We start from the raw sequence: 17611 nt of genomic DNA, 5'->3' as shown, positions 1-17611 counted from the left end.
AAAACAAGTTTGTTTGAATTAGATGGTGTTTTTAAAAATGCATCTATATAAAAAGGCTGCACAGCTTTTTACTAAAACATTCAGTTGAGTCACCTTGAACTATCTTAACAGTGAACAGTGTGATGGCAAAATATAACTTTTTTTGCAAGTGAAATGATCTTATATCTATTGCAAATAATAACAGAGCTTTCAGTGTTAAAAAGTAAAGTATATAACTGCTTTAAACGGCGTGTTGACAGCATGAAGTCATGTGTACAGTAATTACCCACTCAGCTGACTGCAGACCAGCTGCATGGCATAAAACATGTCAACGACACACAAACAGCACACGTAAAAAGTGTAGTGAACATCAGCAAGATGGAAACCCTCATTCATTCTGATGAGATCAGGCTCTGTAGACAACAAAAGATGCTTGTGCCGATAAACAACACTACCTCTTGTGGAGAAGGGGGTAACATTAACATACATTAACCCCCATGCAGGAACTGCTTTGTTCTCCCTTATCATTTGTGGAAGGCAGGTATGAGGACTTCAGCATTCCATTGATCAAAGACTGATCCAATCACCATGTGCTCTTTCGCTGATCACAGTCCTTCATTCTATAGACGACCACTTACAGATGTGAACGACCACTGACAACCTTACTCAGACTGACCAAACTGTTTTTTTTTGGTTCTGAAGCCACAAGGGAAGGACACATCTTCACATGCATTCACACAAAATGGACACAATATTTATTTTTCAGCTCATGAAAAATGGGGGCAAAAACAAAAGTGTTGCGTTTATAATTTTGTTCAGTGTATGAATGCATGGGTCATTGTTCAGCATTACCCATTGATGACTGGTCTTCATATTTTCAGCACAATGTGTAGGTTCATCTGCAATTGGTTTGGAAAGTAAATTACACATAAGAAAAAACTTAAAGACATTGTTCTAAATGTGGACATTAAGCTATGCTAACAGACCTCATGCGAGAGAGGGGGCATACTATGGCCACCTCCGACAGTATCGGCCAATCAAAACGCTGGATCTGAAAGGGGCCAACTTGAAACTTAAAATCTCAATCTCAAATCACTACATTCAGTGGTGCCCAGTGTGAGGATATCTAACATTGAAATCACAAAAATAAAAAAAAAGAAACACGTGTTGCTCACTTAGTTTCTGTCATGTGCATTTCTAAACACTCAATCACAGTATCCTACATTTGTGTCTCTATCACCTCATGGTAGTTTGCACAACCTACAGTCATGAGACTGAATAAAAATAACCTGCAACATCTACATGACCATCTGTCATAAGAGGGTATGACTAAGTCTGGTGTGTTTACTGTATATCTATTCTGACATCTGAGGTTTTGTCAATAATAGTCCCTGAATAAGAACAAATAGTATTTAGGTTGACTTAACGCAGTACACATAGCAAGGGTTTTTTGTTGTGATTGATGATTTTTTTTTATTATTATATAATAAATAAAAAGAAAACAGATAGAATAGAAAAAGAATAGAGCAACCTTTTTTTAAAAAGAAAACAAGCAGTTAGTAAATGAATAGAGTGCAAGTCTAAAAGGGGCAAGTTTTTTTTAAAGAATAGAATTAGAATAGAGAGTGCTAGAGTTAGAGGGTCAAATAAAGATGGAAGAGATGTGTTTTTAGCCGATTCTTGAAGATGGCTGAGGACTCAGCTGCTCGGATTGAGTTGGGCAGGTCATTCCACCAGGAGGGAACATTTAATGTAAAAGTCCGTGAAAGTGATTTTGTGCCTCTTTGGGATGACACAATAACACGGCGTTCACTTGCAGAACGCAAGCTTCTAGAGGGCACATAAGTCTGAAGTAATGAATTTAGATAAAGCGGTGCAGAGCCAGTTGTGGTTTTGTAGGCAAACATCAATGCCTTGATTTTTATACGAGCAGCTATTGGTAGCCAGATTCAAATCTTTATTTTTTTTTAAATGGCAGCCAAATATTTTTTATGACTTTTAGGAACGAACCAAAATTTCCTAAATGTGAAACCACTTCAGGTGTCCCAAAGTTCAATATCCACACTAAAACACACACACTGACATGTTTCAATGTTTTATGGGGTCTTTCCATAGACATAATGATTTTTTACAGAAAACTTAATGCATTTTTACATTGCTATTGGTAGCCAGTGCAAACTGATAAACAGAGGTGTGACGTGCATTCTTTTCGTCTCGTTAAAAATTAATCTTGCTGCCGTTTTCTGGATTAATTGTAAAGGTTTGATAGAATTTGCTGGAAGACCTGCCAAGTCCAGCCTGGACAGAACAAGAGCTTGAACAAGGAGTTGTGTAGACTTTTAGGAACGAACCAAAATTTCCTAAATGTGAAACCACTTCAGGTGTCCCAAAGTTCAATATCCACACTAAAACACACACACTGACATGTTTCAATGTTTTATGGGGTCTTTCCATAGACATAATGATTTTTTACAGAAAACTTAATGCATTTTTACATTAAAAACAAACAAACAAACAAACAAATAAATAAATAAATAAATAAATACAAATTAGTGATCATTTGGCTCAGCTCAGCAGTAAGAACCGGTTCTTTTGGCTCCCAAATGGCTCCTCATTTACCACTTCAGCCAAATTTAGCAATGTTTTGACTTATTATTAGTATGTGTGTGTTATTCAATGTAATTAAATACCACACTTTTATGTTTGATAAAAAAAAATAAAAAATCCTTGTAACATTGTGCACTGACTGAAGGTTTTGTCGGTGTTTATGTGAGTGCGGCCAATCGCAAGCACCAGGAGAATATTGCCATCATATACAGTCTGCTTGCTGACAGCTGTTAATTAACAACTTGCTGTATTAAGCTGTTAATTAATGTTCCCGTGGCTCAGTGGTAGAGCATTGTGTTAGCAACACGAAAGGTCATGAGTTCAATTCCCAGGGAACACACATACTGATAAAAAATGTACAGCCTGAATGCACTATAAGTCGCTTCAGCTAAAAGCGTCTGCTAAATGCATACATTTATTTATTTAAGTTGCAGAAAGAAAGAAAGAAGGTAAGAGAAAGAAATCCGTACTCAGACGGGAGCTGCACCTCGCAGCTAAATTCGGTTGACAGTTTACCTTATTGCACGCACAGTTCAAAAATTTACGGGAGTTGACAACTGCATTCTACCACTGAATTGACCCCCGGAAATGCAGGTAGTGACAACAGCATTTACAGGAATTCTATGCAGTGTGTATGGAACCGAACTGAACAACTAGTTATTAATGATGAATTCAAAGGTGTATCAGAGTTGTGGTGCAAGAAATGTTGCCAGATATTGCTATAAAATGGCAAATAAGATCCAAATGTGTCTTCTTGGAGATAAGCCAAATATTGTAATATCACGACCTGCACCTATTATCTCCATAAAATGGATCTCTTTGTGACCCGAGCCGAGCCTAAACAACAATTTGCTTATTATTATTATTTGCTTATAATAAGTGGACATGGCAACCCTTCTAGAGCGCATTCTGCCTTCCAAACACGATGGCTCTTTTCACAGTGGTTTAGTTCAAATCGCTAAATATAACTATAGTCTTTGGTCACTGTAATATTACTTTTGTCAGAATAGCGGATACCAAACGCACAAGACGGCAAAACGTTATTGTTAAAACTGTGTCAATCAATTTCGAGAGTGAATTCTGTTCCGTACACACACAAAACTGTAATTTAGGGATTTCACTCCAGTATTTCAATGCGGTTGTCACTCCTGAAACTTTATAGTGTGTACGTGGCCCTTGTTAGCATTAATCAGAAGATCCTCTATAAGTGAATTCCAAAGTTATTATAAACACAAACTCATTGAACATTCCACTAGACTCAAGATTCCATTCCTTTCCACATTTATAGCTTCCTGAGCATTCATTGTCCTTCTCTCCCACTCTTTTCGTCACAGAAGATACGCTTTACTGCTTCCATCGTCTCACTGATCAGCAACAACAGATCAATAAAGTGACACTGTATGACCTTTAGCCTTTGAATTGATTTGCTGCATCCTTTGCATTAACATGTAATGCATTTAATAATCCATTACAAAATATCTTACATTAAAGTTTCTTGATTCTATTAGGGCACTAGGGCTGTAGTTCCTTCAGGGGCAGAATTCTCATAGTCCCTCATTCAGGTCCAAGACTCAAACAATCAACTAACTGAGTCAATAGAATGATTAAGTTATCCATTTTATTTGATATAAAACTCAAAACAGTCTAAACACTGTAATACAAGCTCTCATGGTTAGGCCACTTCCATCGCACCCCCATGCAGAGTCAGGTTGCCATAACTACCAGCGGTCACCATAGTGACCTGTTTCCATGGGCCTCAGTTGCCCCTGTAGTCCTGAAGTCACTCCAGTGCATGTCAACATAAACTGCCTAACTAGTGTTTGGAATAAAAGTACACTACGCTTATTACTATTATAGAAAATAAACAATCCACTGAACAACCTGGGGTTAGACATGCAAGACATTAATCTATGTAAGACATGTTACAAATTAATATAATTAAGAAAAACAGAAGACTACATATTAACAATTACTTAAGTTCATGTTACTCATTTATTTAATGCATGTTCTTATTTAATCACACACTGCACCATGGACATTGGCTATTTTTAAAATAGTATCAGACTATGCCTACTATTTCTGCAGTTTACAGTATGTGTTCTGTTTAAAGTCAATTTTCATATATAAAATATTATATATATATATATATATATATATATATATGACATATATAAGATATCTTTACATCTTTTGTGTGTGTAAAGGCATGTAATTTACTAGCTCTGAATTTGAAAAAAGTTATTTTACATTTTTAATTCAGGTTTTTGTGTGTGTGTGTAAAAATGTCAAAGCTTTGGCAGATCAACTAAATAATGTGTTACAAAAATAGTAAAAACGAAATAAATAAATAAATAAAACTAAAATAAATGAAAAATATTAATAAAATAAATGCATACATTTAAAAATAAATACATTGAATTTATTATGAATAAATTCGAATTACATATGAATGTAACATGTACACTGCAATATAAAGTGTAGTACTCCTTTTCTGGAATAAAGAAAACTGTTAAAAAATAATAATAATAATAGTAAATTATAGATAATTACAAAATAGTGCTTAATAAATGTTATGAAGAACATGACTTTTTGTAATTGTCTGTTAATGTTTTTACATGTTCCTAAATCACTTAATAAAACATCGTAATAAAAGTAATGAAGAACATGAATTTCCGTAGCTGTGTTAATATGTAATTTTGTGTTGTTGTTTTTTATTTTAATGTGTAATATATTTGACATGTACACTGCTATCTAAAGTATTACTAATTTCCCCAAGCATTTCAGTTACTGGAATTAAGAAAATTATTATTAAAAATGTATTTATTATTGCATTAAGGTACAGTAATGTCTATAATGCAGCGCTAATACTGCAGCTAATAAAGTCAAAAGCTAATGAAAACATTGTCTCAGGAAGATTTGTTGTGTATCTTTTGTAGCCCTGGGGATATGCAGACTAGTTGGGCTGCATACGTTCCCAAGAAATCCACAGGTGGTCTACAGAGAAAATTGTCTGGCTTGTGCAAAACCCAGCGAGTCATTATTGAGTTTGTAAAGCGGGTGAAATAGCTGCGGGAGCATTGTCAAGGGCATCAACACAACAATTCAGTTCGAGAGAACACCTCCTACTGCTTTGATTAAATTCCCAAAGAGCTGTTCCATTACTGAGCTTTCTGTTGACTGATGTTCATGACTCTGACACCTCTGGACTTTCGGTCCTTTAAACTTTGTCGCATCTGTAAATGATTCGGCACGTTTTAAATGTTTCCTCAGGCCACTAGATTAACAAAGATGTTCAGCTAACGGATTGATGACAGGCTGATCTACGGTTGACTGTTTGTCATTTTTGATCTAATCTGACTATAGATCAAAATCTTTACGTGGCTTGTGGAAAGCACAGTGCTAAGATTTGTTGGAATAACAATCCAAGTGCTAAAGGCTAACTGCATAAACTCTGGTAAGCTTCTATAGCTACCTTGAAGCCACCCCAGAAAACATTAACACAGATATATTTTAGAAACGTGTAATGGTATCCTTTTCCCTCTCTCTCTCTGGAGTCCTGGAATTACATGGCATCTTAATCCTGTTATTCTAAGTGCCGGGTCGAATATGACCGCCACGCTAGCAAGTGGCCCAGTTTATAGCACTAATCCTGATCTAATACTAACACAGCTGATGTACTGTATTACGGCCTGTAACCATAAACTCCATCAACTGCTGTAGTACTATTGGCTCTTCATTCAGAACTCCATTGATGGCTACCATTCATCACAAAAATAGTTACAGCATGTCACTTTAATTTAAATTAAAGTCAGGCAATGAAAAATTTGTAGCGGGGTCAATGGCAAACAACAGTGTCCACATAAAAAAAATAAAAAATCTAATTTAAAGGGATAGTTCTCCCAAGAATGAAATTTTTGTAATCATTCATTCACCTTTGTTGTCCCAGACCTGTAGGAGTTTCTTTTTTCTGTTGAGCACAAAAGAAGAAGTTTTCAAGAAAATTGGTAACCAGTCTGTTGCTGGCGGCCATTGAGGAAAAATACTATGGAAGTCAATGGATACAAGCAACCGACCGTCTCGGTTACGTATGGTAACCCTCGTTCCCTGAAGGAGGGAACGGAGACGTCACGTCGGTTGATCGACGAATTGGGATCTCAATTTGTCGGTCATCCGACGTGACGTCGAGAGTGACCGACTGAAAGGGAACGTCTCGGTTACGTGTGGTAACCCTCGTTCCCTGAAGGAGGGAACGGAGACGTGACGTCGGATGACGTCATCCGACGTGACGTCGAGAGTGACCGACTGAAAGGGAAATTTTGTTACCGACATTCTTCATAATAACTTCTTTTGTGTTCAACAGAAGAAAGAAACTCAGGTTTGGAACAACATGAGAGTGTGTAAATGACGACAGCATTTTCCATTTTTGGATGAACTATCCCTTTAAAGACACATGTGCCAAGTTCTTAGATATATTCTCTTTGGATTCAAGCTGGTTTTATATGGTTTTAAAAAATGTAAACCTGAAAGTTTTATGACTATTGAAGTAAAAAGTATAAAAAGAAAAATACGTTTTCCCCTTACACAATGAATACATGTGTACATAATCATTATTTTAAAATAAAATAAAATACAGTAAGGTAAAACGATATTTTTATTAATTATCATGAATTAACAATATCGTTTTTTGGGAGTTTTTTTTTTTAAGAGACTTACTGACCATGACACAGTCATTAATGTATACAGTGTGCAAGGGGAAAATGAAAATAATATCATAAATAACTATTTTCCACATGTTGGTTGCACGGTGACAACACTGTCCCCAAAAAAATCATAATGAATTTGAACGCATATATTAAAAACATAAACATGCTCATCATTAAAGTCATTGTACGTATGAATTGTTTTTATTGTATTTTTTTTAATGCAAAAAAATAACCAAAAAAAAATTTAAAATAATAATAATAAATAATAAAAAAACATCTCATTGTAAAAGTATGTACCCTTAACACAGAGTGCACAGCAGTCACAGGGGAATCAGTGAAGGTGAGATGCATCCTGCACAGTGTGGCTTAGTAGCAGGAAAAGCAATGGGTCAAAAGTGCGTTCAGTTATTTAGATTAACATTAATGCATGTGGCAGACACTTTCCTGCAGAGTGACTAACAGCGTGTTCAGCATTTGACCAGTATAAAAAGAACAATGTCATGATTTTTTATTAAGCATGAAACTGAGGGGGGAAAAGGGTAATGACTAGATGGTTTATTTCTAAGTTGTAGGAAGAGAGAGGAGCAGTGGAATGCTAGCATGTAGGAAGTGTAACAGTCAGAGGGTCACAGCGGGGGTCAGTCTGTCTGAGCCTCTCTGGGGGGGAAGGTGCTTAACTGCTCCGTCCCATGAGAACCTTCCATAAAAAACCAGACAACATGAAACTGAACAAAATATCACTGTCTAAGCCCTTGTTTTTTATTTGGATAATTCTTTGTAGTTTAAAAGCTCAGGGAATAACGACCTTCAAGTGTTGTCGATAAGAAATGAGTGATGATACATCGGAAATACGACTTGAAGGAGTGTTCCAGTTAAAATTTCCTTCTGGGAACTGGCCTTTAAAATCAAAATCTTAAATCAAAAGAATTAATACAGGAAGCTTCTGCAATACAGCCATATGATTGATTGAACAATACCTGTATCCTGGACTATTAGCAAAGATGTCAGATTTCAAATCACGTACTTCTAGAGGTTCTTGCCGAGGGAATGCTAACGGACAGCTTTCTCCACACAGTATAGATCTCCTTGGGTGCAACCTGTCAAATGAAGCAATAAAACACACCTACACCTCACCATATGTCAAGCCACATTCATAATAATATGCAGATGTGGGGAGTAGTGCACAGCAGATGTATTTGTTAGATTTTAGCATTTTTTTTTTTTTTGTTTTTCATAAAAACTGTGTCCATATGGGTCAGTTTAGGCTCATGCCGCGCTGGGTATGTGACCGTGTTGACTACATGTTAAACAGATGTCCACTGCCCACATTATTACCAATATGATCTTCCACTCTTCCATTTCACACTACAATAGCTTGAGGGTATTTGGAAAATTATTGGGCCTGAGATAAACTTTCCAATCCAAGTAGACATGGAGGATGCACTGCTGTAGAGAGCCAGCCTTCTGGATTAGGACTTATAAATGATGTTACATAATTAATCTTACCAAAATATTTAAATAGATCTAATGGTCTTAGCCAGATTTCCAAGAATCCCAGAGAGCCTTAATCCAAATCAAACAAGCTGTGAGTGTCTTTCTCTTTCACTCAAAAGAGAGAGAGGATAATTCTCCTCAAAATTAAATTCTGTTATCATTTACTCACTCTTATGTTGTTCCAAACCTGCATGACTGACTTATGAATTACTGCACAAAATAAGATATTAAAGAACGTAGTTAACTAAACAGTTTTGGTGACCATTGACTTCCATTGTATGGACCATAAAACATGAGACAAATCTCAAAATGTCTTAACTTATGTTCCACAGAAAAATTAAGGTCATATATGAAATGACCAAAAACAAAACAAAACAATGAAACAGTGATGGACTAATACATTTCAGAATTTTATGCTTCAGATAAACATCCAACCACACCACAAAAATGTAATAAATTAAAAGAATAAATAAATAGATTTTTAACTGACTTTCATGATTATCAGCTAATTACTTGTTTAATGCATTAAGCACACCTTTCCTAAAATGAAAAAAAAAAAAGAAAAGAAAAATATTTCAAAATTACATTGCCTTAAATAACATTACATTGTTATTTAATGATTGACAATGTATTGTAATCTATCTCATTTCCGAATGGCCTTTATGCATCAAATATCTTTGAATTTGATTCTTTTAAAGGTGTTCACATTTTGCACAGATCATTATGAATGGAATCTGGAATCTGCTTATGGGACTTTGCTGTAGGGTGCTTAAGAAACACTGTGCATTTCCTCAATAAAAGCAGCAATGCAGCCACGTAAAACCAGAAGCATTCACAGCATTCTGAAAAAATGAACCGAGAGAAGAGTACAGCCAACATTGTAAGTGGAGCCTGTGGCCAAATGCCTTGCTCAGTGACACAATAATGATTGCTCAATAGTGAATAGTTTAACAGCTTTTCATATTTACACTCTCTTAGTTTAACCACAACACAGACAAACTAAATGTTAATAATACCTAAAAAAAAGAAATCAGAATATTGTACATGGATGCCTTTAAAAGGCCATCGATTGAGCTAACAGGGTTATGCTTACCAGACAAACCTTAACCAATAAGCTTTTTTTATGGTAAGTACAGGGTAAAACCATACACAATCAAATTTAATAAGAAATATGGGCTTGACAATCAGGATGCATAATTGACATTACATTTTGGATTCGACTTTTCTGTGCTACACAAATCCAGTGTGACTGCAATTGGAAAACTGGGTGGCCTCCTACATTTCTTTTTAGTTCTAGCACATTTCACAAGGTGTATTTAAGGTACTGAAATATACAACACTAGTCACAGGTTTTAGTACGCCAGCTTTGTGTCACAGTAGATAACACAGCTTTCATAAAAACATTGACAATGAAAGCATATTGCAATCCATTTATCAAACCATAATGATCAGAAACATAAAAAAATGTCTTTACGTTTTGGGATCCTTGTAATCACTTCAAAAATAAAGAATTATCGGTTATCGGTATCGGCCAAAATGTTCATATCGGTGCATCCCTAGTAATCACCTCCTTTTCCATGGCTGTTAAATTATTTAATATGCCTTCCCAGCTTCCTGTCCTTTTATTTAATGTGCCGTTTGTCCCACCTGAAGGGTTTATTATTATATGTTATTTTACTTACTTTCCTTGCTCTCGTCTGGTCAGATTACACACTGTACGTTGCTCCTTTTTAATGGCTGTAAATGGAGAATGGTGCTTTTTGTCCCTAGACAGTGTAGTTATGGTATCTGACAGCAGAGGTTTTATGCATGTCAGCATCTAAGGATATTTTCATGGTGTAAAAAATAAATATCAAAGGAAGTAAGGGGTTGACAAACAGGATAAATAATTTATATAAGAACGTATAAAATATATATGAGATCATTTAGTTGCACACTTGCACTTGGGATTAAAATTCCAGACATTTCCATGTTGATCTCTTGGTCAGTGCTGCCGTTTATACAATAATCATTTTCTGCAATCCTCTGCCCTCTGCTGCACGATACAGTCACTGCAAAGCTGGGATTTTGACATTTCTGTGCTATGTGTCCTATATACAAATATGCTTAATTCTTGTTGAGGGAATCTAGCTGTTAAAAATGTAACATATTAATTCAAATCTGCTCAGAGAAGTGAAATAAACCAAATGACTTGAAAGTTCCTTATCAGTAAAATGATTCAATCCTCCCATCACTAGTACATAAATCAGCATACAAGCTGGCACAATAGGGTTGTCGTAAAAAAGTCTTAAATATTACAGGGCTTTCAAAACTATTTTAACTTTTGTAAAAATGTAGGAATGTAGATATAAGGTGACATGACTTATATATAAGTATAATTATATATAAGTATAGGTATATATTCAGTTTTGATTTCTAATCAAATTTCTAATCAAATTAGGTTTATTTACACTAAAAATCAATGCAAGAGGGTAAAATAATTTATTTCTTCCTCAAAACATTGAATTTTGATTTCTAACTGAACTAATTATGTATAAATGTTTTCACACATGATCATTGGGTGTAGGTAGGTAATCACTAAATAAATGTGGCATTTCAATAGCAATGTTTTGAAAGATGTGTCTAATGTAGAGAACTGTGTTTAGCGTTTTGCAAAAAGTTTGTTTTTCATTCATTCATTCATGCCCCCCACCTACAATCCCTGCCGGTACCGAGACTCGAACCTGCGACCTTTGGTTTACAAATTCAACTCTCTAACCATTAGGCCAAAAACTTAGGCTTCAGCTGTGCCTCATTGTAGATTTGCCTCTTAAATCTAAAGGCACATCTTGATATTGTTTTAAAATATAATGTAATGGGATTCCAGATGGACAACCTAGACAACATAGTAGCTTGGTTGAGGCAATTTAAGTTTTCAAATAAATCTGAAAACTAGTAAAAATGAGAGATTGAAGGGACTTACTGAAGCTGCCTGCTGCCTCTGCTGCTGTCTCCACTGCTCTCTCCACCACTGCTGCTTAGTTATCCTGAGGTTTGCTCCCTGTTGTGGGAAACTTGTGGGCACAAGTGCTCCCTGTGGGGTCCCAAAATGCACAGGCGCACTTTTTGGGGTCCTGGAGGGCATAGGTCATTCCTGGGTGGAAGAGATGGGCACTGGTGCATTTTCCAAATGCTCAGTAAGCCTCCATTTTCCTCGTTATGGTCCTGGTAGGCACTGTTGCTAACTTTGGAGACTAGGCAGGCACTACCTTTGCTTGTGAAGACCTGGCAAGCACTCTTGCTCCCTCTGGGGTCTTGGGATGTACAGTAAGGGCTTGAGACTTCTTTTGCAGCAGCTCCTTCCTCAGCCGCTCAGGGGTCCTCAGTTCCCTTTCAGTCAGTCACGTTCGCCGTTATGTCAGAACTGAACTGACGCATTGGGATCTCGTCTTGAGAGCCCAACGCGTCAGTTCAATTCTGATGTAACGTCTCCGTTCCCTCCTTCAGGGAAGGCACGCATGCTCCCTGAAGACAAGAAGCTAGAGGCTTCTGCTGCAACAGCTCCTACCTCAGCGGCTCAGGGTTCTTTAATATTTGCCTCTCTGGGGTCTTGTCAGGCACGCATGCTCCCTGAAGACAAGAAGCTAGAGGCTTCTGCTGCAGCAGCTCCTGCCTCAGCGGCTCAGGGATCTTTAATCTTTGCCTCTCTGGGGTCTTGTCGGGCACGCATGCTCCCTGAAGACAAGAAGCTAGAGGCTTCTGCTGCAGCAGCTCCTGCCTCAGCGGCTCAGGGATCTTTAATCTTTGCCTCTCTGGGGTCTCGTCGGGCACCCATGTTCCCTGAAGACAAGAGTCTTGAGGCTTCTGCTGCAGCAGTTCCTGCCTCAGCGGCTCAGGGATCTTTAGTCTTTACCTCACTGGGGTCTTTATTGGCATGGGTGCTCCCTGAAGACAAAAGGCTCAAGGCTTCTGCTGCAGCAGCTCCTGCCTCAGTGGCTCAGGGATCTTCAGTTTTGGCACCTTTGGGTTCTCTATGTTCTCTCTGTAGAGACTCGGTGGGCACTGGTGCTCCCAGTTCTAAAGCGGCCTTTAGCAGATGATTCCTCAGGTGCTTAGGGATCCTGAATTTTCCTCGTTGTTGGGACCCAGTGGGCACAGGTGCTTCCTGTGTCTTCTTCTAGCTCCACTTCCTTCCCTGTTGCCTCCACTGCTTAGTGGTCTTCAGTGTGGCATCTGAGAATGCTAAGTCCCCACAATCAGACCCAGCAGACACAGGTGCTCCCTGTGGGGACCTGGCAGGCAGAGGTGCTACCTGAGGCTTCTTCTGCCTCCACTTCCTCTGCTCCTCCGTGGTCTTCAGTGCTGAATCTAAGAAGCCCAAGTGCGGAGACTCAGTCTTCTCCGATGCATCACTGAAAATGGGAGCTAAGGTGAGGTCTCCCCTCTTAGCTCTCTCAGACCTGGTGACAAGGATGAGGTGAGGTCCCTCTTCTCAGTATAGACAGGCACAGGTGCTCCCTGTGTCTTCTTCTGCCTCCACTGACTTGTGGTCTTCCAAGTTGAATCTGGGAAGCCTGAGTGCGTGGACTCGGCCTTCTCCGATGCATCACTGAAGACCAGAGATATGGGCCATGAAGTTTCTCCTGCTTCCATCGTTTCCCACCACTGCCCTGAGATGAGGTTCCTATACTCAGGGTCTTCAGATATGGGACATGAAACTGGTGGAAATGGTTGACATATTGATGTTTGATTTGATCGTAAAAGGTGATCCAAAGAAGTGAATAATACCGCCTTTGTGCAATCTATCTGTAAAAAACTGTGGCAGAAGTAGAAAGGGAAGAGATTAATTGATTAAACATGTAAGAGCCTGGAATGTTTTTTTTTTTATCAATTTACAAACTAAAGTGAATAACTCAGGTGCTTATAATGTAAACTTGTACTGAAACTGGAATTGTTAACATTTAAATGCTGTGACAATCTTGAAAGTGAAAAAATGAAGAGTTTTGCTCTGCAGCAATTGTCTTTGCAACGTTGCTCACTTGCAGTGTAAAAGTATTTTACAGTATTTAACGTTAAATCATACCAGTTTAAATAGCTGCAGTGCACAACAAAAATTAAAAAAAAAAAACTCGCTTTACAAACAAGAAAATAATTTATTGCAAGAAAAACAGCAAATATTTACAGTATATATATATATATATATACAGTTCCCTTAAAATATTTTGACATGAACAACCGAATATATATATTTTTTTAACTACTTAAAAATACACTGCAGAAAATGTAGACACACGCAAAAATGTGTCTGCAAAATCAGAGTCTGGTTTATGCAAAGGTCAACAAGATAATGCAGTTTATGGTAGATCCGCTATCCATAATCAAAACAATCATGATAACAAATTATTTGGCTTTTTTTTGCTTTTATACAAATCAACAGACTAAAATACGGACAATAAAAGTACAATGCACAAAAATCCAAGAATACTGTACAACATTTTTAGCCCAACTTCAGATGCAAGAGTAAAACAGCTAACAGAGAATCAACATGCACACAACAGCTGAATGAAAAGGAAATCGACCAAACAAACAAGCATTACAATCCCTCTGAACAGAAATGTTCCTATCCCAACGGTTTGGCAACTGCTTCAAAGTCTGACAAGTGGCACCGGTATCATTCACTAAAAGTCATTGTCAGTGCAACACGTTTTGCTCAAAATAATTTTTAGAAAGCCTGATAGCAACACGCTACAAATATAAATAGATAAAAATAAACCAATTAGACAACTGACTGTTCTAATAGTGCAGTGTACATCCTTAAGTACACATTATAATCATTAATTCTGTCCTTCATGTTTTACCTGAATAACAGGCAATTCATCTGGTAAATAATCGTCACATGTTGTAATGCTGCTTAAAGTTTCTTTGGACCTACAGTAACACATAAAGGACATTGTCTTGAACATCAATAGCAGCTCTCGGTTTGGACGTTTCAGTTGTTGTAAGTCACATATAAGTATAGTGAGCACATAATGCCATCCGTGACAGGGTATTTCAAGTGTTTTCTCAAGGGTCACTGCTCTCCTCTGCTCTGGCACTAATACCGTCACTCAAGAAAGCCTCTTTCTCAGGTGTGGCTGGTTTGTTTGTCATTGTCGGTTTGAAGGTTTTGATGTCTTCTGTGTCGTTACTGGCCAAGGCCGCCTCTGTGCTGTGCCAGATCCCATAGCAAAAATAAATAACAAAACCTAGAAAGAAACAAAGAAGGTCAAGGAGAGCAGAATACCTTGTACTTGTTTTCTGTTTCACTATCATAACTAGACGTGATGTTATACGCAACAAATTTGAAAGTTATGGCATAGTGTGTCTGAATTAAGTATATCGTCTGTTGTGCTGTTTCAGCATGAAGTGCAGCACTGTGTTCATTTACACGTGAGCAGCTCCTGTTCCAGTGTTTACAGCATCTAGGTTCACAGTAAAGACAGTGAACTCCATCTCTGCATGTGCTGAGAGTTTAACATGCTTTTGGGAATTTGAAATACTTTCTTTTGGCAGTTGCATCATTTATTCTACTTTTGTGGACAGTAGTTTACAGCATTTCACTAGATTTGTAATGGGAAGCATTTGTAAAGCTATTGTCACAAAATCTTAACTCTTGCAAGATGAAGAAATAAAGAAATTAAGATTTTTACGTTTTCTTTTTAAAGAAGTCTCTTATGCTCAATCAAGACTGCATTTATGTGATCAAAAATGAAGTAGAAACAATAATATTGTGAAATATTACAATTTAAAAGTTTTCTATTTGAATATATATTAAAAGGCAATTTATTCATGTAATGCAAAGCAGTCATAACTCCAATTTTAGTGTCATGTGATTTTTCAGAAATCAATTATTATTGGTGCTCAGTTATTAATAATGTTGCTTTATTAAAAAAAAAAAAAAAAGTGATGTGACATGTGGCCAAGTATGGTGACCCATACTCGGAATTAGTGCTCTGCATTTATCCCATCCAAAGTGCACACACACAGCAGTGAACACACACACCGTGAACACACACCCGGAGCAGTGGGCAGCCATTTTTTTGCTGCGGCGCCTGGGGAGCAGTTGGGGGTTCGGTGCCTTGCTCAAGGGTATAATAAAGTGCAAGTTAGTATAATAATATTAGTTTTTGCTGCTTATCATTCAAAAACAAAAATATTTGATAAATAGAAAGTTCAAAATTTCTTTCAAATAAATGAAACAGAAATCACTTTATCATTATAAATCTGTCACTTTTGATCAATTTAATGTGTCCTTCTGGAACAAAAGTATTTTTTTATAATCTTACTTATCCCAAACACCGTTAAATGGTAGTCTATCACAGTTCCCACAAAATATTCAGCTGCAAAAACAGTTTTCAACATCGATAAGAAATGTTTCTTGTTTTGCCATAAAATGAATAAATTACATTTTAAAATATATTAAAATTAAAAAGTTATTTAGAATTGTAATAATATTTCACTATTACTGTTACTATACATTTTACTATTTACAATTTGTTTGATCAAATAAATGATCATAAGATACTTAAAAATGCTAAAAACATGAAAAATGTCAACGGTAAAGTAATTAATATAATTATGAAATTGTTTTTTTTTTATTATTTGTTGTATTACAAAAGCAATACATTAATGTCTAGTTATTAATAATGATAATAATAAATATATTCAGCTTGGAAATGTAAAGACTTTTTTTTACACTTCTGGTAACAGAAAAGATTTTGCTCTCAAAATGCATTTTCTTACAGGGGACCATGGCTCCGGACCCCTCTAGAAGATCCGAGGTATTTCCACCATAGTCCTGTTGGAAATACTGGATTCCTTGCGTGTGGTTCAGACACAATGTTACAGTTATTTTTCCATGTTTATTAGTGCTGGGCGGTATACCGGTTCATACCGAATACCGGAAATATGGTTAACACCCGGTCATGCATGGAAAAAAAATACCATCATGTACCGTGAAACCGGTATAATTTTGAAAAATACCGTGATATACATTTTTGGTCATACCGCCCAGCACTAATGCTTATTGACTTACCTATGGCCATCCAAATGGCGAAGCGCATCCAAGTGCCTCTGTCCAGCTGCATCATCAGGTACACATTAATGAACATGCTGAGGACGGGGAGGAACGGCAGCAGAGGAACCTGCGTACACACATACATCCGCCTGTCTTTACAAACCGCTATAAACGGCAATTATAAAACTCTCTCTGTGTGCATACACGTATTTGTTTACCTTAAAAGACAGTTTTGTCTTGCTCTCAGGCTGCCGCCATATTAACATGGTGATGATTAAACAAGCCACAGCCAGAGTGGCAAGAACCCCAAGTCCACCCTGAACTGCCACGACACTGAACACACACACCAGAACACCTGCAGTGGGAGGAAGCGAAACGGTGAAGAAATCATGGCTGCTAAAATTAATATGTGAACTGATTATTTCAAAAGTGCATCTGCATGTGTCTGAACTAATACACTGGTGCAGATGTTGACAGTTAAGCCAGAGAGATAAGACGGCTCCTCATTTTTGGGGAACAGAAGGTTGCTGAGGGTGCAGAGATCTTGAGATCCAGGCAGGAAACCAGCACTGCTCTCGTTAATGGATTCGGCCTCTGTTTCCTCCTGACAGCTGGCTCTCTGATACTGGACATTCACACTGGGCTGCTCTGGCTGGTACCTGAGAAGGAGGAATATATAGTAGTCTACACCTTAATATGAATTAGGGTTATTACCATTTACTAAAACTAAAACCATAAATAAAATTCATTTAATTTAATAAAGATTAATTACTCTAAAAAAATAAAATAAAAT

The 17611-nt window shown here is 37.2% G+C and overlaps 1 protein-coding gene across 1 annotated transcript in view; it reads right to left on the bottom strand.

Moving 5' to 3' along the window:
* Positions 1 to 13975: 13975 nt before the first annotated feature.
* The window catches only part of LOC107699183 (high affinity cationic amino acid transporter 1-like), a 29385-nt gene continuing 25749 nt past the window's right edge, over positions 13976 to 17611 (bottom strand). Inside the window, exons 9-12 of the mRNA XM_016500376.1 lie at positions 17269 to 17477; positions 17037 to 17173; positions 16837 to 16945; positions 13976 to 15007 (exon numbers count right to left, since the gene is read on the bottom strand). Coding sequence (XP_016355862.1) covers positions 14826 to 15007; positions 16837 to 16945; positions 17037 to 17173; positions 17269 to 17477 — 637 coding nt within the window. The 3' untranslated portion in view covers positions 13976 to 14825. The remainder of the gene's footprint in view (positions 15008 to 16836; positions 16946 to 17036; positions 17174 to 17268; positions 17478 to 17611) is intronic.

Source organism: Sinocyclocheilus anshuiensis, unplaced genomic scaffold (genome assembly GCF_001515605.1).
Source record: "Sinocyclocheilus anshuiensis isolate Anshui unplaced genomic scaffold, SAMN03320099.WGS_v1.1 scaffold374, whole genome shotgun sequence".
Classification (NCBI taxonomy): Eukaryota; Metazoa; Chordata; class Actinopteri; order Cypriniformes; family Cyprinidae; genus Sinocyclocheilus; species Sinocyclocheilus anshuiensis.
The sequence above is the reverse complement of the archived record's forward strand: the minus strand, read 5'-3'. Positions and strand labels throughout refer to the sequence as shown.